General features: G+C 51.0%; 1 protein-coding gene and 1 non-coding gene across 3 annotated transcripts in view; one reads left to right on the top strand and one right to left on the bottom strand.

Moving 5' to 3' along the window:
* Positions 1 to 19,951, bottom strand: part of Fbxo21 (F-box protein 21) — a 32,965-nt gene extending 13,014 nt beyond the window's left edge. The window contains exons 1-9 of one of the 2 annotated variants that reach the window (XM_021162088.1): positions 19,651 to 19,951; positions 18,673 to 18,808; positions 16,649 to 16,743; positions 10,212 to 10,333; positions 7,513 to 7,659; positions 7,185 to 7,321; positions 5,521 to 5,657; positions 1,651 to 1,830; positions 793 to 925 (exon numbers count right to left, since the gene is read on the bottom strand). In XM_021162088.1, the coding sequence (XP_021017747.1) occupies positions 793 to 925; positions 1,651 to 1,830; positions 5,521 to 5,657; positions 7,185 to 7,321; positions 7,513 to 7,659; positions 10,212 to 10,333; positions 16,649 to 16,743; positions 18,673 to 18,808; positions 19,651 to 19,889 (1,326 nt within the window). In that variant the 5' untranslated portion in view covers positions 19,890 to 19,951. The remainder of the gene's footprint in view (positions 1 to 792; positions 926 to 1,650; positions 1,831 to 5,520; positions 5,658 to 7,184; positions 7,322 to 7,512; positions 7,660 to 10,211; positions 10,334 to 16,648; positions 16,744 to 18,672; positions 18,809 to 19,650) is intronic. The other variant, XM_021162089.1, reaches the window with a different exon arrangement.
* A 177-nt stretch (positions 19,952 to 20,128) lies between these two features.
* LOC115031161 lies at positions 20,129 to 20,230 on the top strand. Its single transcript, XR_003836784.1, has one exon. It is a non-coding gene; the product is annotated as a U6 spliceosomal RNA (small nuclear RNA).
* Positions 20,231 to 25,106: the final 4,876 nt, after the last annotated feature.

Genomic DNA, 25,106 nt, shown 5'->3' with positions numbered 1-25,106 from the left:
TGTCCTGGAACTCATTCTGTAGATCAGGCTGGCCTCGAACTTAGAAATCCGCCTGCCTCTGCCTCCCAAGTGCTGGGATTAAAGGTGTGCGCCACCACTGCCCAGAGAGCATTTACTTTCGATAGAAAGACTGCACATTTCAAAACTCTGGGAAATGTCCCAGCCAAGGCTCGGAATCAAATGCCCTCTGCAGGCTGTTCTAAGCAAACAAAATGACCAATGGGCTCTTTCAAGACCAAGGGCAGGAGGAGAGTGGGTCACAACTCCTGTACACTCACACGAAACTGCACTCAGTGTGCCCAAAAGCCAGTTCTGCATTCCACAGGTGGCGTCCCCTTAGCACTTATTGCCAGTCATGGGCATTATGGCATTAGCAAATCCAGAATCCTCAACTGGGACAGAAAGAAGCCTCAGCTGGCCTTAGCCGGATCTTCCCAACCATGTCCAACAGCTGCAGCAAAGGCAGGCAGCACTGAGCACCTGTCTTGCCTCTCCTTGCCCAGTCAGGTAATGCTCAGAAGGCACAGTGGGGTGGCATGGGTGAGCAGCAGCAAAGGCCTTGTGTCTTGAGCCCAGAGATGAGGCTCAGAACCAACAGGCATTCCTGGTGGCAGACAGAGCCAGTGCTTCTTAGAAGACAGAAAGCCATTTAATTAGTGGGTCAGGGCTGGGAGACTGAGCAAATCTGAACTTACTCCCTTGCTAACAGGAGGACGACCTTGTAACAGCCTTGGTCTGAGCTACGGCTTTCCTCTCTAAGGCAAAGGCCCAGCATCAAAGTAAGATAATTACCTTCTCTGGCCAGATGCCCAAGTGGAAGTAGAGTCTGGCTTGGAGGAGCAGGAGCTGCACCTGGTCCGGGTACATCGCCAGGTACAGGTCCAAGGAGTCTCTGAGGAGCTGGTAGGACTGGTCAATGCCTTCCCTGGGGACAACACAGAACCTCGCCTTAGGCTGTGGCTTTCCCAGTGGAAGTCTACAAGCAACTGATGCAGACCCCAAGGTTTCCGATTCCCAGACCCTCCTGTGCAACCCTGCAACACTCCCAGGATGAGACTGATGGCTGCGGGTCCAAGCTCACAGAGACTGCACCAGCAAGAGCAAACCTGGGTAAATGTGTCAACTGGGGCTCAGCACCTGTGACCGGTGTCTGTGTTCTGGTGTTGGGAGTGGACAAGCTGCTTGCGTACGCGCACGCGCACACAGACAGACAGAAGGTCATCATCATGTCTGTCCCTCACCCCTACCCCCGCAGTCTGCTCAATTCTGCCAAGTGACAACTGTTCTAAATGGTCTGTTCAAAACGAATCCTGTTGTTAGGCCTCAGGAAGCTGACTGTTACACATTTCCTACAGTGATTTCCAGGACCTACTTCCTCCAACTATGGAGCAGTTAACCTCAGCCTCTGTTCTCTTACAGGACGGGGTACAGTCAGAGGTCAGAGCACCTGGACAGGAGTGACATCTCTGTCACTCTAAGACTGTAGGGTTTGAGCAGAGTTGAGTCTACTGCTCGGCACGCACGAATACACAGCCGGTATCACAGAAGCAGTCACCACAGGCTGGCTCATTCACCAAGCTTCCTGAGGAGCGCAGACCCCTAGAAGGCCCACGCTGTGTGGGAGGCAGCAATGGGAGCCAGGGTCCTCACCTCTTGCCCAGGCTCAGCAAGTTGCCCACCATCCGCTGTAGCACCTTCTTCACATTAACCACGCCGTAGAGTGCTGCTGTCACGTGCTGGCCGATCAGGTACTCACACTCTTTCACTGTCAGCTGCTTGCCCTTCCCAAAAGCATCTATGTAGATGTAGTCAAAGATGTCCAGGGTTGCCCTGCCCAAGAAGAGCCTTAAGTCAGGATTAAAACCCCTAGAGGAGGCACTCCAGGCGGAGGCCAGAGCACCGCTGGACTGTTCTCACCAATACCATCATGGCCTCAGTGAGATTCCATCCTGTCAACACAGCCTTGGCTGCGGTGACCACAGTGCCCTGGTACTAAGAAGCAGAAAGGCAAGAGATGGCTCAGCTTGATGCTCACTGTCAAGCCTGATAATAGGAGCTTGATCCCGGGGACCCATATGCAAGGAGATCCCAGCAAGCTGTCCTTGACCTTACACACACACTGTGACACACACACACATCCTAATCAACTAACAGGGGCAGCAGTGAAGCACACCACGTGACAGCTGCTCCGAGCCCTACAGCCCTGAGCCAGGAGTTCACAGCACACCACACGGGGAGTGACCAAGGTGGCTGCTAACAACAGAGTGTCAAGCAGCCACCTGTCTGGGGGTCTTGGACCTCCGAGGACCTATGAAAACATATGGAGCACCAGCTCCTCTGTGCACACATAATACCAGGCCACCATCCTAGAGAGCAGTGATCCTGGATCTGCTTATTCTCACAGCATGGCCAAGTGGTCTCGAGGGCTCATGAAGGGGTGGGTGGCTCTGTGTGGGGACAGCTTCTTTTGAGCAATCTTGATCCCGTGCCCACTGCAATCACACAACATTTTGTCTTTGGCTGCTATCTCAGCCGGATTTCTTTCCTGAGTTGCGTTCATAGCGCACTTTTGGCAAAGCCCTAAGACTTACATAAATGTTCTAAAAGAGCATGGGACTTGACAGCGCTTGCTGTGAGGCCAGAACTTCCTACAAGAAATCATCAAATACAAAACACACAGACAGAATGCGCATGTGGCCAAGTACCGGGGTGTTTTTAAAACAGGCCTGGGGGCTGGTGAGATGGCTCAGTGGGTAAGCGCACCCGACTGCTCTTCCAAAGGTCCAGAGTTCAAATCCCAGCAACCACATGGTGGCTCACAACCATCTGCAATGAGATCTGACGCCCTCTTCTGGAGTGTTTAAAGACAGCTACAGTGTACTTATATATAATAAATAAATAAATCTTTAAAAAAAAATAAATAAAACAGGCCTGGACTAGCTGTGTCCCAAGAACATAGAGATGAACTTGTAAGACCAATTCTGGGGATGGGTGAACCTTAGTGGTAAGGCAGAGTTCGGTCTGCAGCACACATAAAAAAACTCAAGTCCTTAGCCGGGTGTGGTGGCGCATGCTTTTAATCCCAGCACTCAGGAGGCAGAGGCAGGTGGATTTCTCAGTTCGAGGCCAGCCTGGTCTACAAAGTGAGTTCCAGGACAGCCAGGGCTACACAGAGAAACCCTGTCTTGAAAAATCAAAACAAAAAACAAAACAAAACCCCCCAAAAACAAAACAACAACAAAATCAAGTCCCACAAACAAAACCCAAACAGCTGCTCCTACACAGAAAGCAAGTGAAAAAGCGCGGACAGATAATAATACATTTTTTGAAAAAGAAACCTACTGCCTTCATGTAAATACAACTCAGCAGACCTAGCTGGCTTCGAGGCACTGACTTTGGTCACAGTGCAGAGGCGGGCAGGCAGCTGTGACTGGGAGCCTGTTTGAGCTACACTGCAAGTGCCAGGCCAGCCAGGGCTATAGAGTGAGGCCTGTCCAATTCCCAAAAATCCAACACCCCACACAAAAAGCACACTTCACAAAATTAGAAGTTAGCTTTGATGACACCAATAAAGGGTGTCACCCACACAGCAAGCTTAATGGTGACATGGAAAAGCAGTCCACGCAGACATGATCCCTGGGCTACCATGCTGTCTCAGAGATAAAGGTGCTGGCTGCCAAGCTCAAGGCCCCGAATTGGATCCCTGGAACCCAAATAGAAGGAAAAAACTGACTCACTCCCCCACAAGGTGTCCTCTGACTTCTGTAAACACACACACACACAGTTAAAAAAGAAAAACTATTCTAGGCAAGATTATCTGCTGTCTGTTTCTGCTTTGAAGCCAACATACTAAGCTAGAAAAGACAAGACAGCACTGTCCAGATTCTGTGAGCTACAAACCATCCACACTGAAGACCCATCCTGCCTGGTGCTGATGGCTAGGCCTATATACAAGTACCAGCCACGGGTAGAGACAAAAGGCTTGGTAGCTCAGGATAACCTTAACAGGCCGTGTGTATAGGAGAACAATTTCCTGCTGGACTCCCAGGGCCACGGTCAGAGACAGGATCCTTACACTAGTGCCAGAACCAGCCAGAGAGGTTTCTAGCTCCAGTTGATATCCAAGTAGAATTTTTGTTTTGTTTAATACAGGGGTTAGACTGTAGCCCAGGCTGGCCACAAACTCTTGCCTCAGCCTCCCAATGCCTTCCACAAAGGACTCTAAGGAACTGATAAACTGGCTCTCACTCTGTATGGAGGAGCAAAAGCTAAGAACAGTGAAAGCAGGTTGCTGATCTGGATGGGGTGTCTTGTGTGGCCAGGGAAAAGGGCGCAGGGCACAGCATGGACAGGGAGGGTGGAGTCCAGCTGCTGCTAAGGCCTGTGTGGGTGCATGCCAGCATGGTCCCTGGTGTTCCAGTCTTGTCTAAGTCTCTGGGTTTGTTTTTGCCACCTGCCTAGATGCTGGAGTAAAGTGTTCCTCCTGTCTTCAGGCTATTACGCTGTTTGAGCCTGGGTGGTGGCTCAGTCCTATTTTAATGCTAGTACTCAGGACATGGGGCTGAAGCAGGAGGATTCCAAGTTCCAGGACAGCCAGGGTAGCATAGACCTTACACTAGAAATGAAATGAGCCAGAAATGCTCAGATCACACAGGACCCTGAGTGGATGTCACATGGATATCTTACAGACACACAACGGGGTCGGGCTGAAAATCATTTTTCTTATTAAAAAAAAGCGGGGGGGGGGGATATCTTTATTCCAAAAATTAACCTACCTGCGCACTGTGAGGAAAATAATGACAGTCTATAACAAGTCAGAGAAGTAGCAGAGGGATGGGGCTTCACCCCTGTGGAACAGCTTTCTTCCTCACTGGAAGGGCACATGTAGCCCCGCTCACTTCTTTTCCACACAGCAGAACAGAGACTACAGAGTCTAAGCGGGGAACAGTGTGTGTTGTGTCACACACATGCATACTGGAGGTTGGCCTTGAACTCTTCACACCAAAGATTTGAGTCCTGTCTGGCACTGAAGCTCAGGGACTGCACATCCCACCCTCCAGGACAGGATGCAGGGGATGAGTTTCCTCCCTAGGGAAGACACCTCAAAGGGGAAGCTGGAGAACAAGAGGACCCGGCCTGAAACAGGCTGATCCCAGAACAAGCACTACCACCCTGCTCCTCCTCTCTCACAAGCCAGGGCACAAGTGTGGGAGGAGGAAGACGCTTTATGGCTGAGTGGAAAAGAACCCTCTGATAGGATTGAGCTTCAAGCTATGGGACCTTGAGAGACACAAGACCTTGGCTTCTGAGATAGTTGTGACTCATATGCTTTCGTGAGACATACAGAAAGATCCAGAGTAGTGCTTGTCACCTGTCCCACAGGGCCCAGTGTAACTACAGCACACCATCACTGCCAGAATCCAACTGCACTCTCGGAAGCAGACACCTGCTCCAGCACACCCAATTTAATGCTAGGCCCTGGTTCCTCAGCTCCCATTCAACATAGCAGAGTCAGCTTACCCTTCTGCACCTTGGCACCACCGCAGCAGGAAGTGGCTTGGGAAGTTGACAGGCTCCAGGGGAACCCCCAGCTGCCGGGCGATGGTCAGGTAGAGCAGAGACATGCTGATGGGGATTCCTGTTCTGCGGGTCAACACCTGAGGGACGAAAAGTGTCAGGTTCAGGAGGCCCAGGGGCTGGCAGCCCATGCTGGCTTCCAGAGCTGCGTTTAGATCAGGGACCAAATCAGCCAGTGGCTGTTTTCTCAGAGCCAGCAGCAGACTGTCTTCCCCCTACCCCTGAGACAGAGTCTCCTTACAAACCCAGGCTGGCCTCAAACTCTCTACTCTGCTCCCTAAGCCTCCCAAGTGCTGGGCTTGTAGGTGTGTGCCCCCCAACACCCCCTGACACCTCCAATATCTTGGTTTTGACTTTTGTTTGTCTTTGCAGGGCTAGACATGGAAGCTGGAGCCTCATGTACACTGGGGAAGCATTCCACCACTTAGCAGTCACACACACATGAATTTTCAAGTTTTTAAAATATTTAAAAACAATACTATCCTGTGACATGAAAATCACAGAAAGCCAGGCGTGGTGGCGCACACCTTTAATCCCAGCACTCGGGAGGCAGAGGCAGGCAGATTTCTGAGTTTGAGGCCAGCCTGGTCTACAAAGTGAGTTCCAGGACAGCCAGGGCTATACAGAGAAACCCTGTCTCGAAAAAACAAAAAACAAACAACAACAAAAAAGAAAATCACAGAAGCCAGGACTTCTGTGGTCCATGCTTATAATCCCAGCACTTGGGAGTCTGAGGCAGGAGGAGAGAGTCCAAGACCAGCTTGGGCTACTGAGTGACAGCCTGTCTCAAAATAGGCAATGAAGCTGGCATGGAATGGACAGCCACCTTCAAGACTCTAGTTGCCTGTGCCCTTTCACCCAGTGAGTCAATACTGAGCACTCCGACCACAGCCTGAGAACCTGGACTGACTGCCAGGCTTTTTATAGGCAGTCTGCCAGCCTCCTCCTACCAGAAGGCAAGCACGTAAAAAGCATATAATAGGACAACAGAAACTGTAAGTTACAGAGAACGGGACAGACAAGAAAATGGACATCAGAGGTATGTGGCTGATGTAGCTGGGCCACAGGAAGCCAGGCAACGGAGGCAAGTTTGTGTGGTTCAGCATTCATAATCATAGACTGAGCAAACTGAGCTACAGAGACGCCCACTTCTTGGTACAGGGCTTGCTAACAAAAGCCATCCTGTAGCGGATCTAACCCACAATACTGCCCCTGTGGTAGAGGAAAAACAGACTTCACTGAAACATGGAACAACAGCCTTTGCCGGCAAGAGATGGACAGACAGCCCACCAGAGATGAGCCTATAGGTTGTATGGCTGCACACACAGTCACCTTTGTCTATCTGCCGGGGAGCCAGGGGCACAGCATCCCAGGGCACCAAAACCTGCAGGTAGGGCAGGCGAGGGCACAGGACCTCCACGCCCTGCCCTTCCTCAGCGTTAAGCCACACACAGTCCCTGGCACTATCTGATCCTATGTGTGTGCACACTTGCAGGGTTAGGCAATGCAGAGTGCCTGCATGGTTAGCACGCAGACAATGCTGCAGATCCCACAGCCATGGGATAGGGGAGGGGAACCTCATGTCTCCTCACTGCAGCCACACCTACCTGGTGCATGTAGAGGTTCAAGGCATTATAGTAGTCCATGCGGTTCCCTTTGAACTTCAGCTGGTCGTATAGGACATAGTTGATGGCGTCTAGCACTTGGCTCTGAAGTTCTATCTCCATTATCATAGAGGACTCACCTACAGCACAGAGATCTCCTCTGGGTCACAAGCATGAGCAAGCACACCCCAAACACACAGTGACTGATAAGAGCCTGGCAGGCAAGTGCCGCCCAGCTTCGGATAGAGCCAGAGTGGCGTTAGTGCTTCCCATCGTCAGGTAGCCCCCCCCCGCCCCCCCCCCAGCCAGCCCATCTCAGACAGTTCCGCACCTGCCCTGAAGGTCAGGCTGGGGTGGCGGCTGTTGATGCCACGGAGGGTTTTGCACACAAGCTCCACAATGCTGTGGATCTGGGCCTGGATGTCTCTGAAGCTGATGTCGGAGAGCGGGTTGCAGTACTGGTCGATGTAAACAGCACCTGTGTGAGGAGTGCAGTCAGCGTCCCTCTCCACCCGACGGCTGGCAGGGCGTTTCTGATCCAGCACCCATGCCGTGACTTCTCACACGGCACACCACCCCAGCTCCTGGGGATGTCAGGCATCATGCCAACACGGTGAGGGGGAGGAGCAAACCCCGTCACCACAAAGCACTCATACATCATTTAAGAAGACAAAACCAACCACTTCTTTTGGAGGTCATGATTCAGAGAGCAGAAATACACGTTCCCACATCCTCTTAGAAGGACAGCCAAATGCCACAAGAGTGCCCTCGGGCCACCGCTCTCCTCCACACTCCTGAGTTCAGAACCCAACCGCAGGAAAGGCTCACTTTGAGGCACTTCCTCCCAACTAATCTGAAAGCAGGAGTGGCGGACAGACCATTCCAACCAATCACACCTCCCATGGCTGAAGAGTCACAGTGTAAAGACCTCCTCAGGACAGAGAAGGAGCCCTTGCTGGTCCACAGAGCAGGGCCAGAGGTTCATCGCTGGCCTCAGCCAACCTCACACCATGCCTAAACCAGAACTTGGTTGCAGCATATTTCTATTTGAAAGCCTTCCAGTTCCCTTTGAATTCAAGAGAGTGTAGACTCGCCCAGGATCTTGCTGTTCCTACCAACCCTCCAAGAAGCTGAAGGCAGTTGAGGGCAACTGGACTCCTGGAAGAGGCTGCAGGTCCTGTGCTGCCTGAGTGTGGGAGAACTCACTTGGGGCTCAGCCACTGTGAGCCACCTGCCCTGGCTTCTTCAGTGGCTGGCTACAGGAGTCTAGTCAGGGTGAGGCTCTGGAGCCAGCACCCCCACCAGCCACTGCCAGCCACTCAGTGGCTACTGCCTAACTAGTTACTTGGGTGGACGGTGAAAACTGTCATTTTGTATTTGAAAATGTATTGACAATCATTTATCTTTTATATATAATCTACAGATCACAAAGACTGCCTCACTATGCTGAACACTTAAATAAGCTGAAGGCTGGTGTAACGGGACACACCTTTAATCCTAGCACTCAGGGGACAGAGGCAGAAGCAGAGGCATCTCTGTCTTAGCAGCCAAGCCACATAGTGAGACTCTGCCTCAAACAAAAGAAACATCAAACACCTCAAAAGACAGCCTAATTCCCAGCTCCAGCAAGTGCAACAGCAGACAGGAGGAGGGCTATGACTTTTTTTTTTTTTTTCATTTTACTACAAGAGTTTTCAGCTCCTTTGAGAGAACAACCGAGCCTCACACAGTTAACACTGAGCTGTGGGGATCTTTACTCCAGGGCCTGCAACATAACAACCCTGCTTACAAGGGCTGGGCACACCTAGCACTCACAAGAAGACAAGCTGATGGCTAGGCTGTGCTCTGTCTAAAATAGACAAAATAAAACAAAATGCAAAGAAATGCAATGAATACTTTTAACACAGATGGGGTGTGACACCCACTGTGGCTGTTGAGGCCGGTGAGCTCTGCTTGGAGTCAGCGGAAACTCAGAGAAGTGAACCCTGAGCTAAGGGCTGAGGGGCTGAGGGAAGAGGGCTGTCATCAGGAGGAAGTCAAGACAAGCATCCATCTCTAGACAGCAGCCAGGCAAAGGCCTGGATACAGGAGCAGGACTCTGGAGCACAGTGTGGAAAGGTTCAAAGTTAGGGAAGGTTCAGACCACAGAGGGCCTGGGAACCAACCAAGCAGGTCAGGCAGGCTGGCTTACTGGAGGGCAGCAGGCAGTGACACCCAGGGAAAGCCAGGATCCCTCAGAGTCCAGCTGAGAGACTGGAGAACCGTAACGGGTAGGATGTGACCTAGAACATCAGAGGGGAAAGTCACCCATATGGTGACCCCCCAGGAGCAGGGAGGGTGCATAAGCACACACTTCACAATCATCGCCTAGGAGGCCTTCTACCCAAGAATTAATACAATGTTTAAAAAGCCAAGTCTTATTTTCTTACTGTTCCCCTAAGAACCCAGTCTCTCCTGTCACAGGGCAGGGGCCACCTCAATGGCCCCCCTTCCCTCCCACTTGAACCACACCTCCCCCCGGGAGCTGCCTATCCTCACTAATCCCCAACTGCTTCAGGGGACACAGGTAAATATGGGCAAGCTGATATCTGAAGTTACAACTCTGAACAGCAAGAACCGATCTCACTAGCCAAAGGTCAATCTGCAGGCTCATGTGTGCTTGTGTGCTGAGGTCAGAGGTCAACCTGAGCATCATTCTTGGAAGCGGTTCACCTTGTTTTTGCCAAGCTCACTGGCCAGGGAACTGTAAGAGTCCCCTGTCTCCCTCTCTCCAGTGCTAAGGTTACAAGTGTGCACCAAGTCTGGCTTTCCACACTGGTTCTGGGGACTGAAATCAATTCCTCATAGCTGTGTGGCAAGTACTTTCCCTACTGAGCGACCAGCCCTCACTGTCACTTTGAGTGCTGCCCGCCTCTTCTGAAGCCCACTAGCACAGCTTTCTTTTCCCCTGTCTGGAGGGACAGTTGCTGTGGGCTCTTAAAGGCTGCTCAGCTGCAAAGCCCCCACCCACCGGCAGGCAGACAGACCTACCTTCGAGATAGGACTCGTAGTCGTCGGGCTGCTGCAGGAACGCCTTGAGGTTATTGAGGATTTTCTGCTGCCGCAGGTAGTAGAGAATTTTCTTTGCGTAGTATTTCCAGGTCAAAGCTTTCCTGGAAAACAATCAGACAAGCCACTAAGAACCTCAGTTGTCCAGCATCACCTCACATCCCATACTGCACTTTACAGGACAAAGACAACAGACCACACCTGCCCCCAACTGACCGTTCACCATACCCTCTGCATCTCTGGAGAAAGGAATCCTGGGAAGTGAGCACACTGTGTCGTTCCCAGGTCCCAGGCCTGCTTCCCACACTCGGGAGTCCTTCCAGCCCTATGGCTTCAGGTCCATCCACACTGACCACCCTCCAGAAGTATGCCAACCTGCACCCTCAACTGTTACTCTGCACCTGCCTGGATAACTGGGCCATCACAAGCCTTCCTTCTCAGCACCTCTCTTGAGACACAGTGAGCCGTCAGCCCTCTGGCCCGCCCCCTCTCCCAACACCCTCTCATGAGTATCTGTCACCAACTTGGCAAGCTAGCCCACCCTCTGTAGGTGTCTCGCTCCCCTCCTCTTGCCTGGCTGGCTCCTGCTTCCACACTCTCCCTTCTCATCCTTTGACACAGCAGTCCAAGGTCCTAGTGATGCGCTCCTCCACAAAAGCATGGCTCTGCCTCAGTTCTCCACTGTTCCCACCTCCTCACACGCAAAGCCCACCTTCTAGTGAAAAGGTAATGTCCCTGTGCCACACCCCCTTGCCCCTACATCTCAGTTCCACCTGCTCCTGCTGCAGCCCTGTACTTGGCTGTGTCACCTGGCATTTTTATTCCTCAGTGGAATGTTACTTGCCCGGAAGGACACCTGCAATCTGTTCAGAGCTGGAGTCAGGCCCCCCATCCTACCTTAAAGCTGCCCGATAAGCCCTCACACTCTAATTCACACTGCATTCTCCCCTTGGGCATCCCACTTCCTGTCATGATAAACATCTTAGGTGTTTTATTGCTACCTAGGAGCTTGTGAAGGCAGAGATTTGGGGCTGTTCACGGTGGTATCTCCAGTGCTCACAGTAACACCCAGTGCGCTGAGGACGTGCAGAAACTCATGTGTGTAGAAACTCATGCACAGAGCACGTCAGGTCTCCCAAATGCAAGGTCCTCAAGTGGGAGGCGGGATTACCGTGTGGGGTAGCCTCTAAGAAGCAGTAGAAGACTCTCCATCTACAGAGGGTCAGTGACAGTCCACAGAGCTGTCTGTTCCACCTTTTCTTTAACCTCTGTTGGAGAAAGTCCTCTTCAACAAACAAAAGAAACAAACACCATATCCACCGCTCAGACTTTGGGACATCATACCAGTCACACTTCATGCCTCTGTGGCCATTTCCCGCATCTCTCTGGAGCAGTGGCTCTCAACCCTCATGTTGTGGTTACCCCCAATCATAAAATTATTCTCATTGTTACTTCATAACTGTTATTTTGCTACTGTTATGAATCGTAATACAAATAAATATCTGATGTAAAGGTTACCTGGTATGTGACCCCTATGAAAGTTTCATTTGAAGTCCAAAGGGGTCTTTACACGCCCAAGTTGAGAACCACTGCTCCAGTGTGACCACCAACACACACTCTAAACTGTTCAAGGGCCCCTCGCTGTTTCCCCACTCCAAACGGCAACTTCCCATCATTTGAAGTACATTCACATAAGCTTTAGCTTGCTCTGAATTTCTTATTAGAAAGTAGATGGAGAAGCTGGCAAGAAAGGTACCAAGCCTGAGTTTTGATCACCACAATCCATCCTTTGAAAAAAAGCCAATTGCTATAAGCTACCCTTTGACCACCTCATGCACAGGGCATGAGAGCCTGAGTATACACTGATGAACAAGACGAACAATAACACAAAATAAATACACAACAAATTGGCTGGACAGGCTCCATGAGATTTGGATGCCAGGTATGTGGCACCTAAATCTGCGACCCAAGGAGGTGGTGGAGCCTTCCATCAAAAGCCATCTGTGGGTGCAGAGCTGTTGTAGATGCATGCTCCTCCAGCCTTCTAGCCTCAGCACCACAAGAAAAAAAGATCCTCTCAGGGGGCAGAGGCAGAGAGGGGCTGCAAGCGAGGCCACCCTGGACCACACAGTGGGACTGACTGCAGTAAGAAAAAAGAGAAAAGTCGGATGGAGGCGGTGGCAAGGCCTGGCTGTGCCCTTCTCTGAGACCAGTGGCCACTGCTGCTCACTGCCCAGGTCTAACTGAACCAGCCCTGCCAAGTTAATCAGTGAGGCTGGCTGCGGGCTCCTCCCATTCCTCAGTTCCTGACGGTGTGAGTGCTCAGACTATCCCTTTTGCTCATTTTCTCAGTGCTGCATCCCCATTCTCCTTCAATGCCTGAGTAATGGTCTCAAAGACTGTCTGCTGCACCCTGCCACACCTTTAGCCCACGGAGGCCTCACACAGGCCCCACACTGAAGTGAGGGGCTGACGGCAGTCTTGCTGACTTGGCTCTAAAGTGCCAAGAAACTCTGGGCTCATCTTGTACATTTCTGACACAGGCCTGAGAAGCAGCCATGTCTCCATGACCCTGGCCTAATTTGGGGAAGCAAGCGGGACGGCCATATCTACTCCACTGGTCATGGGTTCGCACGGACACTGTCAATTCAAATTCAGAGGTAAAAGCTTTGACCTCCTTTTGCCTCCTGCATGTATCTGTACTCCTGAACAACTCTACCCTCACAACATGAGCTAACAGGATGGCCACTCACTGGCTTCACTACACACTTTCATCTTACACACAGCCTGGCCTCAGGGTAAGGAGCAGTTGTCCTGACATTTGCCCGAGTATGAAAGCCGCTGGCTATTCTGCGTATGATCTTCCCACCATCACCGCTCAATTCCCTTTCTTATTAAAGATACATTTAGGTTTGTTATTGTGTGGACAAGTGTGTGAGTCGTGTGTGAATGCACACCATGAGGCATATGGGATTGTCAGAAGACAACTTGCAGGATCCAGTGTGTGGATGCCAGGGATGGCACTCAGGCCCTCCCTCAGCAAGCATCTTCATGTGTTGAACTGGCTCAGTGTTCTTCCAGCTAGTGACTCCTGCCTTAGTCAGGGCTGCTGCCCTAACCACACACACAGCACTGTCTCCTGGGTAGGTTGCATTTGCATTCAGGAGATCAAGGTAAATACATTTAGTGCTCACTGGTAGGCTTGAGTCAGACTACCTCTGTGGTTTTGAGTTTTAAACTCCATTTCTAGCAGAAGTGTCAGAAAGAGCCCAAAGTCTGCTTTCTTCCAAGTTGACAAGTTTGTCTTTGGCCTTTAGACTTGGAAGTCAATTCAGCTGGATATAAAAATCGTTGGCTGGCATTTTCTTTACATCTTGGAGTAACTTTTTCCTCTGGCAGAAAGTGCTGGTGTTGAAGTCTGAGGATACAGTCATTCTTTTGCATAGAAGTAACTTCCATCTATTTTGCCTGGATACCCAAAGGCCCTTTCTGATTCTAAGATCCAGTAACTTTTTTACAAGTGTCTCGCTGGGCACTGGCCACTCAAGCCACTTTCTCAGGCACAACACAAGCTCTGTGGTAAATTATTCCTGCAGGCTGTGCTTTTTGCAGACCACAGAACAACACAGGTGCAGTCACCCCAAACTCAGAGAGGGGCACTTGAGTATCTATGGAAACTGCTCGCTCCCCACTGTGCATGCAAACAGGGTTACCGTGTAGACCGTGCAGACTGGCCACTCCAAACATTCTAAGAGGCACAACATTCCTTGTCATTACACGTGAGTCCCACCAAGGGTAATGCTGTTTCAACCTTGTTTTGAGCTACCAACACAGACTCTCCAGGCTATACACTTTCAGTTTTCCTGATGACCTAACTAGTCCCAGATTGTAACATTCCTCGGGAGAGTGAATTCCAAGGTGTCTCCCACGATGGTCAATGGGCCAGGCAGAGTCACTCTCCATTTTCCTGTCATGGCAGCCTCTGAAAAGCACTCATGGCTTCCCAGCTGGCCTGGCAGCCAGAGTTACAGTGTCAGCTGCTCACTCTCCACAAGTACATTTTGAGTGGAAGGCTGACTGCCAGATTCCAGCTGTGTACCCTGTTCCAGGCAGTACTCTCTACTCGACAGTTTGCCTCCCTCTCCTACCGGGGTCCTCTCCTCCATCCCTCTGCTCAGGGCTGTCTCCACATAGCTCTGGTCAGATCACAAGCTCCCTCACAGTCTGCCCCACTAACTCACAGTGCACACGTCCCGTGACACTTATTTAAACACTTTTTCCCCTGGCTCTTCTTGTAGATTAACTTTTCTGTACTTATTAAATGACAGCATTATCCAGTTGGAAAAACAACTGAACACATAAAGACCTTCTCACTCCTACTTTGGTTGCCTCTTTGTGTCTCCTGGAACACCACTGGGTATTAATCTGGGGAAAACCAACATCTTTGTGATAAGTTTTTACACATTTCTCAACACACTGCAACACTCTGACCAAGGAAACTTATTCCCAACCCACAGGGCCAAGAACTTAAGCCTAGAGAGTAGCCACTGTAGCCACTGCAAGCAGCTGTCTGCCAGCCAGGGAGACCCAGGAAGACAGAGGGTAGCTGTTACCTAAGGGACCTCCTCCATTAACAGCCGACTGGGACAGTTACCCTCGTTACCCTCTTGGGGTAACGCTGAGAAAAGTAGAGAAGGGACTGCTTCTCACACAGCCCCTATTTTGCCAAACAACAATCCCTCTCCACCTTATCATGTGGTTAGGATAAAACAAGCCAAAGCAGGTCACTATCAAAAACCACACAGGTGGGGCCAGACAGATGACTCAGCAGTTAAGAGCACTGGCTGCTCTTCCAGAGGACCTGGGTTCGATTCCTACCATCCACATAGCGGCCCGTAACTGTAACTCAAGCTCTGGGGGATCTGACACACACATGCAGGTTAAATGCCAGTGAACATTAAACAAACAAACAAGCAAGCAAGCAGGTGAGGCCAAGAGTTCAGGGCCAGAGTGATCACTTGGCCCTGGCTTTGACATTCAACAGTACACAAGCAAAGCCACGGGGCTGGAGTCAGGAAAGGTCAACATAAAAGCAGGAAGTGGGAAGGACAGGGTAAGAGTGCAAATAAGAAAAAAAGTTCACCTCTAACAAACTAAAGCCACCAAACCACACTGCACACATGCCATGCCTAATGGCCATTACAAGGCCACACGATCCTATCAGTGCACACTCCAGCGTACATACATATAAACCTACACACAGACAGGTTCGCAGGTCCGGGGAAGCTCCCAGGCACTGAATGGTGGCACTTCACCTCTTACTTCCCCCTTCACCCCCGAAACACTGTCCCTGGGTCCGGACATTCATCTTTATCTCCAACTTTTAGAATAGAAGGTCTCTCCCACAGGAGGTTAGGCTGCAAGGCAAGTCACCAGGGTACTGGAAATGAAGCTTTTGGCAGAAAATACAAAACAGACCCATTTGAAACAACAGTAAGAGATAAGGGGTCATTTTTATGTTAAGCGATGATATGTCCATGGCTGCACCGAGAAGGTCAAAAGAGGGTTCAGATTCTGTGGCACTGGTGTTATTGGCGCTGGGAGCCACCCAATGTGAGTGCTGGGAACTGAAGTCAGGTCCTATGTCCAAGCGGAGCAGTTCATACTGAGCTGTCTGTCTCTCTAGCCCGCAAGGGGCTCTTCTTAATCAGAAGTGTGTCTGCGGAGAACACAGGCTCACCTTCCCCTGCCCCTTAAATGGGCCCCCATCGCTAAGTGCATGTAGGGAGTTACTATTTAGATACCTACAAGAAGAGAGGTCTTCCCGTGCTCAGTAAAACCACACGTGAGCATATATGGAGGCCCGCGGTCGATCAAAGGTCTCATTCCTCACGAGTCGTACGCACTAGCTTTAGAGACAATCTCTTGCTGGAGTTTGGTACTCTCTGTGTGCCTAAGCTGGTGGCTATCAAGGCCAGCACTAGAATGGCCATCGTATGACACGGGAGCTCAGATTTGGGTCTTCACTGACTGTCTCCCCTGCTCCCCTGACATTTTTTTTTTCAAAAGACTTTATTGAGACCAGGTCTCGCTCTGTATCCCAGGATGTTCTGAAACTCACTATGCAGCTCTCTCTCAAAGTTGCCGCTTCTCCTGCCCCGACCTCCTGAGCACTGGGACTTCAGGGGTGAGCCACCTGTCAACTGTCCACCCCGAGAGCAGGCGTACACAAAGCTTTTCAGAGCATAACTGTGGCATAATATAAAGTATCTGGAAACACCGCGGCTAGCTAGCTTGCGAGATATCTCTCTCTCTCTCTCTCTCTCACACACACACACACACACACACACACACACACGCCCCACAGCAATTCCCTCTGCAGTTATCCCGGTGGCGAGCCCAGGGAAGCTGTGCCTTACCTTCCTTCCATGTTTAGGATACACACCAGCTCATCCTCAAAAAAGATCTCTGGGCCCTCAAGGTTCTCAATGTCACTGAAGCCGTTACAGGGGACCTATGGAGAAGACACACACAGGAGGCCTCAATCATGAGTTAGCATGGCTGACCCTGGCAGACACATATCTGAGAGTCCCAAGGGAGGGAGGCCACACATAGAGCAGTGACAGCGGCTCTTTTTTTTTTGTTGTTTGTTTTTTTTGGTTTTTCGAGACAGGGTTTCTCTGTATAGCTCTGGCTGTCCTGGAACTCACTTTGTAGACCAGGCTGGCCTCGAACTCAGAAATCCGCCTGCCTCTGCCTCCCGAGTGCTGGGATTAAAGGCGTGCGCCACCACGCCGGGCTGACAGCGGCTCTTATACACAGCCTCCTAGGGCCTCCAGGGCAGAAAGCAACCAACATGGCAGCCATGGCACATTCAGACCTGGCGCCCGTGGCTACAGCCTCACACTCACACAGTCCGAGTTTCCGAGCCCGCTGAGGAGATAGATGTGTGTTAAGTGGGTGGTATATGTGCTGAAGTGGTGGTCCATTAAGACTCTTGGGTTAACGTCCTGGGATTTTCCCCAGTTTCCCTCTTGAAAGCAGCCAGTGTTTCAGGTTGATTTGTGTGCACGTGGAGAAAACAAGAAAACCAGTGTGCTGTGCCAAATTGATCACCCATCTATGCATCCACCTCTAAGTGTGCCCTGCTGCGTTCAAAGTCCACCACACGTTCTAATTAAGTAAGCAGTGACACAGGGAAGGGGGGGGGTAGAGTTCACCGATCCATCATTATTAGAGAAAAGCACACACAGCTCCAGGTGGATCCCAAGGAGAGCCTGTGAACCAGTGGTTTGTGACTAACTGTATCCCACAGGCCCCGCATCAAAACACCTGTGTGTGTGCACATTTAAGCCAGGACTGAACACTTGTGATTACTGACTGGCTGGGACACTGTTCCAGACTGAACCAAACCTTGGTTCATTCTGCCGTTAACAAGCATTTCTATAAACAAATTGGGGGATGTCTATTTGTAGTTCCCATTGGGGACTGAGTTAAAAATGTGTTCAAAGTTCAGATCTGCCCTTTCAAAACTTGAAACGCCTTGAAAACGCTGCTCATAAACTCCTCTAACAGCAGAGTGGGAAATCAGAACTAACCTTCAGAAAATAACCTTCACCAAAATAGAAGAACTAAACAAGCATTGTCAGCTACACTGGTCGACTCACAATCTGCAGGGACTGGAAATATGAGAGGGGACAATTCCCTAGCCCTACAAAAAGTAGTGAATGGAACAGACACCGATTTCCATGGGACATTTCTGGACAAGGGAGAAAAACAACGACTAACTCCGAACCGGAAAAGAAGCACACATCTCAGCCCTTACAGAAAAGCGACACACCACTCGAGCCAGGCTTGAGGCTGCCTCCTGGGAATCACAGCCCTCAGGAGCCTGGACAGGAGTTCAAGACCAGCCTGGGCCGTATAGTGAACCTCCTCTCTCGGAACAAAGAGCCACAGTGATAACAGAAATGCTCAACTGCTAGGAGCAACTATAGGCAGCTTTTAACCTTGGTTCCTTAATAAGGCAGTTCCCTGCACGGCATGTACTTCTGCAGCCTTCCTGGGAAGCAGGCACCGAGAGGTTGACAGTGCACAAAGCGCCTAACAGTCTCAAAGAGTAAGGCTTCTCTGGACCTAGTGGACACCGCCCTGTGTCCCTCTCCGCTCCTCAACACCCCACTCCCTCTGGCTTTAAAAAAAAAGTAGGGCTAGCAGGGACAAATGGTTCCGTGTTGTTGGACTGGAGGAGAGGGGACACAATGACTCTTACAAGCATGCAAGCAAAGGATTGTGTGAGCAGTGAAAAGGGAAATAGGAACAAGAGCTGAAAAGCTATGGCAGGCGCACACGAACAAGCGCGTGCGCGCACGAACGAACACACACACACACACACACACACACACACACACACACACAGAGCATGACCAAGCCTGATGCTTACGTGCTCTGAAAAGAACCGCTTGGAGAAGGAGGCTACAATCTTCCGGGCTTCTAACCCAGCTTTCTGCCGAACTTTATATTCCTCTAACCAATTGACGTAGTCGGTGGGGCTGTAGTGCTTCATCAGGGAGGGCCACCTATGGGGGGTGGGGGGGAGAGAAAACACCCTTTCTCAGCTCCGCAGAGACTGCAAAAAACCACGGAGGAGTCTGCGGGCAAGGGGGGGGGGGACTTGGCAGAGGCTCTAGTTGCAATAATCATAGCATATGCATGCATTCCCTCACTACTCAGATGCAGTGACCTTGGCGTGGCGACACGAAAGGCAGCGTTTCTACCACCAGTAGCCGCCGCCTCCCCTCCGCCCCCCATCTCTGCGCTGGCCACAATCACAGTGATGCTAACGGTTCGTGTGGATGGCGCGCCTCCCTCAGCACCAGGCCCTGCAAACCCGGGCCGCATCTTATTTGATTCCTCATAATGCAAAAAAAAAAAAAAAAAAAAGGAAAAAAAAAAAAAAAAAAAAAAAGGAGGGGGGTCTCATCACCGACCAGGAGACCCAGGCTCTGGAGAAGGGAGGTGGACCGACATCACCCCCTCCACCCCCAAGGTCACGAGCTGGACTGGCAGGTCCGATGCCGGCATCCTAACGAGCTAGCCAGGAATGCACGCACCGCTGCCTTGCTTGCACGTCAACATCCTGCAGCGGCCACAAAAGATGCGCCTCCTCCCGCAGCCGTGAGGCGCGTGAAGGCCGCAGCCCCCCGGGGCCGAGCGCTCCGGAGGCCCGGCCTCGGGCGGCTGCCGCGACCCCATCGGAGCTCCGGAGGGGGCCCCCCGGGCTGCAGGCAGGCCTTTGTCTGCGGCCGCGGGAAGAGGGCGGCGCGCGGCCCGGAGGCCGGGAGGGTGGCGGGGTGGGGCCCCACGCGAGGCCCCGGCGCCGAGGGGCTCTGCGGGTCCCGGGGACGGGATGCTCGCTCACCTCACCCGGAACTGCTCCTTCCACACCTGCCCGCTGCTCTGGCACACCTCGCGCAGGCGGCGGCAGGTGCTGGACACGCGGCCGATGTCCAGCGCCGTGAGCGAGCCGCTGCACAGGATGTACTCCAGCACCTCGCCCGGCAGCTGCACCAGGCAGCTGGGGCCTGTCGCCTCGGCCGCGGCCTCCTCGGCCAGCGCCGGCACCACCTCCATAGCGCTGTCCCCCGCTACCGACGCCATCTTGTCCGCGTACCTGAGGGGGCCGCTGTGCGGGCGGGCGCGCGCGCGATAGGAGCCTAAGAAGCCGTACCACGCCCTCGGGGGCGTGGCTGGGAACGCCCCGCCCACGCCAAGGGGTCCCGCCCACTCCGCCTGGACGACCGGGAATAGCCAGAGGCGAGAGCTGGCTGCTGCTGCAGAGATAGATGGTCCTTTCGCGTCCTGATTCTCCCAGGGGCATTTTTAAAAATGAAAGCTGGGTGCTTCGGCAGCGCAGATACTAAAACTGGAACGATACAGAGATTTGCATGGCTGCTGCGCCTAGGATGACACGCAAATTCGGGGAGGCGGTGGCACCTTTGATCCCAGCATTTGGAAGGTGGAGGCAAGCAGATCTCAAGAGTTCGAGGCTAGCCTTAGCTATAGAGCAGTTCCATGACAGCCAGGGATTCACAGAGAAACCCTGTCTCGAAAATAAATATATCGAGGTTGCCCGGGCAGTGGTGGCGCACGCCTTTAATCCCAGCACTTGGTAGGCAGAAGCAGGTGGATTTCCAAGTTCGGGGCCAGCCTGGTCTACAGAGTGAGTTTCAGGACAGCCAGGGCTACACAGAGAAACCCTGTCTTGAAAAACAAAACAAAACAAAACAAAACAAAAGTTGCCCTTTGGCCTTCACCTTCTTGGTGGGACATGAGTCCACACAGACAATAACTAAAAGTTAAAGATGACTATGGTGGCTTAGTTCAGAATTCCCAGCTCTCAGGAGATGGAGGCACACAGATCAAAAGTTGGGCTATCTATACTAAGATCCGATCTCAAAAGCAATTTGAGACAGAGTCTGATGTAGTCCACTCTGGTCTTGAATTATGTACTGGAGAAGGACCTTGAATTTCTGGCCCCCCTGACTTTACCTCCCATAGCTTGTATTAAAGGCATACATCACCAAGATGTACTACAGAGGTGGTGGTGCGGGGGTGGAACCCAGAGCTTGGTGCGGGTTAGCCATGCACTTTACAGCCATGCCATAGTCCCAAAATTAAGCTGTTGAAAATGGCTATCTTATACCAAGCACTTCCTGGAAGTGATTTGGCCTTCTCCACGGGTGACTCACTCTCCACTGGGTACTGAGGCAAGCATACTATTTGTTTTTGGGGGACCCCTATTTCTAGCTCTATGATGGTGTGGAGAATAGTAGTAACCCCTGAATCTATGTCCTGATTTGAGGCAGGTTGAAGTATCATGGGAGCTGTCCTCTGTGTGACTGGGCTGATCCTTTTGACTCTGCCTCCCAAAATGCCGAGTGTGATTTTAGAGGTGTTCATGGTGTCGGCTTTTAATTGTCTTCCACTCAACAATCCTTCATGATTTGGGGGACATATATGCCCTCTCTGGCAATACAATAATTACCATATGCATGCCCACTCCATAGGTAAGAAAACCAAGGCTTACAAACCCAAAGCACTGGTTGAGTCATAGGAAACACAAATCTGGATTTGAACCCCTAAAGCAGATGGTGTCACAAGTGTGTGTGTGTGTGTTTTCTTGCCCCTGCTTTATTGTCTTTGTTTTTTTGGGGGGGTGGGGGTGGGGGTGGGGGTTCAAGACAGAGTTTCTCTGTGTAGCTCTGGCTGTCCTGAAACTCACTCGGTAGACCAGGCTGGTCTCGAACTCAGAAATCTGCCTGCCTCTGCCTCCCAAGTGTTGGGATTAAAGGCGTGTGCCACCACTGCCCGGCTCCTTTATTTTCTTACTGCATGTGTGTGCACATGTGTGTGTATGTGTGTGTGTGAGAGCACGTATGCCTGCATGTGTGTGCATATGTGTGTGCGTGTGAGTGAAGGTCAGAGGAGAATCTCGCTTGGGTCTCATCTTTAGATGCACTTTTATTTACATTTTAATTTATTTTGTATGCTCATGTGACCAAGTCAGCTCAGTCCGTCAACAGGTTCTCCAGCGAAGGAGTGAGGATTAAAAAGAAAAAAAACAGACAGCATTGTAGCATGACCCCAGCCAGTTCTGAGGCTGAGACGGGTTTATTTTTTTCCCAATACACTTTTATACAATTTTAATTCCATGCAAGTAATAAGGTCAAGCAGTACAATAAACACAAATAGTCAAGGAACAAGCACTGTCCTTGCTGGGCGTGGTGGCACACGCCTTTAATCCCAGCACTTGGGAGACAGAGGCAGGCAGATTTCTAGTTCGAGGCCAGCCTGGTCTACAGAGTGAGTTCCAGGACAGCCAGGGCTACACAGAGAAACCCTGTCTCTGCCTCCCCACCCCCACCCCCAAAGGCAATAAACAAAGTCCTGTGATCACTCCTTTGACCACTGTTTTTCTAAGGGCTTTTCAGGATGACCAAGATTTCTGAGCCTACTTCCCTGTCCTAGCCCAAAATCAGATTCTTGCCTGAAGCCTACTTCTTTGTTCTACCCTAAAATTAGATTCCTGCCTGGGCTTACTTCCTTGTCATGGCTTAATGTCAGATTCCTGCCTGAAGCCCATTTCCTTGTCCTTGGCCAATGTCAGATTCCTGCCAAGTAGCCCCCAAAGTTCTCCACACTCCTGTGTGCATGGTGTGAATATAGACATAGGGGGGCAACTTGCAGGAGTCTGTTCTCTGCTTCTATCACACAGGTTCTGGGCAAGGAACTCAGGTCACCAGGCTTAGCATCAAGCACCTTTGCCTACTTGGCAATCCCCATCCTTCAGGAAAACAAAAACAAAAACAAAAAACCAGCCAACAAAACCCAATTCAGCTCATCATCAGACCCCGAACTGTGGGAATATGGATATCATAAAGTCAGAGTCCTTGAATCTGGAGAGTGAATTCTGAGTCAGGTTACAAAGACCAGCTGTATACAAAGGGCATAGTAAAGAACTGCTCTGGGTGAGAACCTGGGGAAATTCTCAGCAGATCCTGCCAAGCTATCCGTGACCCTCTATCGGGCCTTAGAAATAACTCTGAGTCTCTAACATTGTTACAAAGGGACAGTCGTTGCCTGTCCATGGCTTACGTCATTCTCTCCCCCTCCAGTCCAAGTGGGTCCCAGATAGCTGCTGTCTCCTTCCTCCCACTGGTATCCTCCCCGGTGCATCCCGTTGCTCAGGATCCACATTCAGCCAAGTCTCCCGTTTCTGTTTGCTGGGCTTAGCCTGGTTTCTGATTGCTGCCTTCTCTCTTTCCCTGTGTTTTCAATGCGATAATCTCTTGATTTATAACCATTTGCTAAGCATGTGTCTTCCCCTCTGGTCTGAAGCCCCTTCAGGACCTGAAGAGTCTCTTTAGGATTCTCACTTTCTTGGCAGAGAGACCTTGCATGTGGCAGTCTTCATAATCATCACCCATGGACTGGGTGACAGTTAGCTTTTACTGTCAAAGTAATCAGGACCTAGATTCACTAGCGAGGGGAGTCTCTGTAAAGAATTGTCTACACTAGGTTGGCTTGTGGTATGTCTTGGATGGAGAAGGGTTTGCCTTAAGTAGTTAACTGGTATGAGAAGACCCAGCCCACTATGGGCGGCACCATGCCTAGGCAAGGGGGGTGTGTGTCCTGAAATCTTGCTGAGCACAAGCCCGTAAACATTCACTCCTCTCTGCTTTTGATAATGGATGTGCTGTAGCTAGCTATCTCAGCTTTTTTTTTTTTAAGATTTATTTATTGTATTTTTATGTATAGGAGTACACTGTAGCTGTATAGATGGTTGTGAGCCTTCATGTGGTTGTTGGGAATTGTACTTAGGACCTCTGCTTGCTCCAGTCAACTCCACTTGCTCACTCCCTGCTTGCTCTGGCCCAAAGATTTATTTATTATTATACATAAGTACGCTGTATTAGCTGTCTTAAGACAGCACTAGAGGAGGGCGTCAGATCTCATTACCGGTGGTTGTGAGCCACCATGTGGTTGCTGGGATTTGAACTCAGGACCTTCAGAAGAACAGTCAGTGCTCTTACCTGCTGAGCCATCTCACCAGCACCCTGTCTCAGCTTCTTATTGCTATGACTTCCCTGTGGTAGAGTATAAGCTACAATTGTCAGTTAAACCCTTTCTCCCCTAAGCTGCTTTTCATCACAGCATTTTAATCAAAGCTACAAAAATGGAACTCCTACAGACCTTACAAGTCTAACCAGTTGTGGGGCTAGAAGAAGCTCCCTAGCTTTTCTGAGGCTCACTTTTTTCCCCATCTGTAAAATGGGAAGAGTGTCTAACCACCTCCTGGGGCAGTAGGGGTATTGGGTAAGTAGATTCACATGGCTTGTGCAGTACTGTATCCAGCCAAGAGGGGTTGTGGCTGGGGAATGCCTGTATTTGAGGTAGGATAGAGGGCCTCACTTCAAGACCCACCCTGGTGGAAGAGAAGCTAGCTGTATAGTCATAATGCTCTTAGAGAAGGGGATACCCTGCTTCAGCCCAGACTCTCAAAGCCTGACCTCCAAAGACCACATCTCTCTATGTCCTCAGTCACTGCCTGGTCCCCTCTATGGCTCTGAACACTGTTCCTCCAGCTCTGGCCCTGATCTAAACTGTGGTTAATCACCATCACATCACCACCACCACCATCACCACCATCACCACCACCACCATCACGGGTGGTGCTCAGATCTGGAAAAACCATTTCCATCCATCCTTCCAGCAGCTGGGAGCTGATCAGGGGATCTCATCAGAAGGGACAGTCCCTTCCTCGAGCCACCTGCCACCTGATCATAGATGACCATGACCGGAGATTATCAAAGAGGATGATTGGGGTGACAGGGAGGAAAAACAAAAAATAAACAAACAAAAAAAAGTCTGGCAGCCAAAATGCCCTTTCCAAATGAATACAGTGGTTTTGTTATGGAACGCACATTAAAAAGAGTGAGCCACTCAGAGACAGCATGGTAATGACCAGACCAAGAGTGCTAAGCGGATAGACAGCAAGTGAGTCCCCACTCTGTGTCCAGGAAGCTCTGTCCCCCTCCTCACAGAGCGCGGCTTCCTTTCCCTATTCCCATAGTTCCTTGGGACCTATCCCTTCCTCCTTCCTCCTAAAGTGGCCTAGTCTTCTGGGAAAGCACCAAGCTGGCCAGCTGCCCTTCGCCTCAAGAAATACTGACACTCTCCAAATCTCTATCGCACAGGTGGTTACAGTTAGGAACAAAGAGCCCAGCTCAACTCCTATCTGGTAACAGGGAGGCAGGGACACTGTCTTCTTCGGTATTTATGTTTTCAAGGAGATGGTTCCCAGGCCCGGAAGAA

The sequence above is a fragment of the Mus caroli genome, chromosome 5, assembly GCF_900094665.2.
Source record: "Mus caroli chromosome 5, CAROLI_EIJ_v1.1, whole genome shotgun sequence".
Classification (NCBI taxonomy): domain Eukaryota; kingdom Metazoa; phylum Chordata; class Mammalia; order Rodentia; family Muridae; genus Mus; species Mus caroli.
This window is presented reverse-complemented; position numbering and strand designations above follow the sequence as displayed.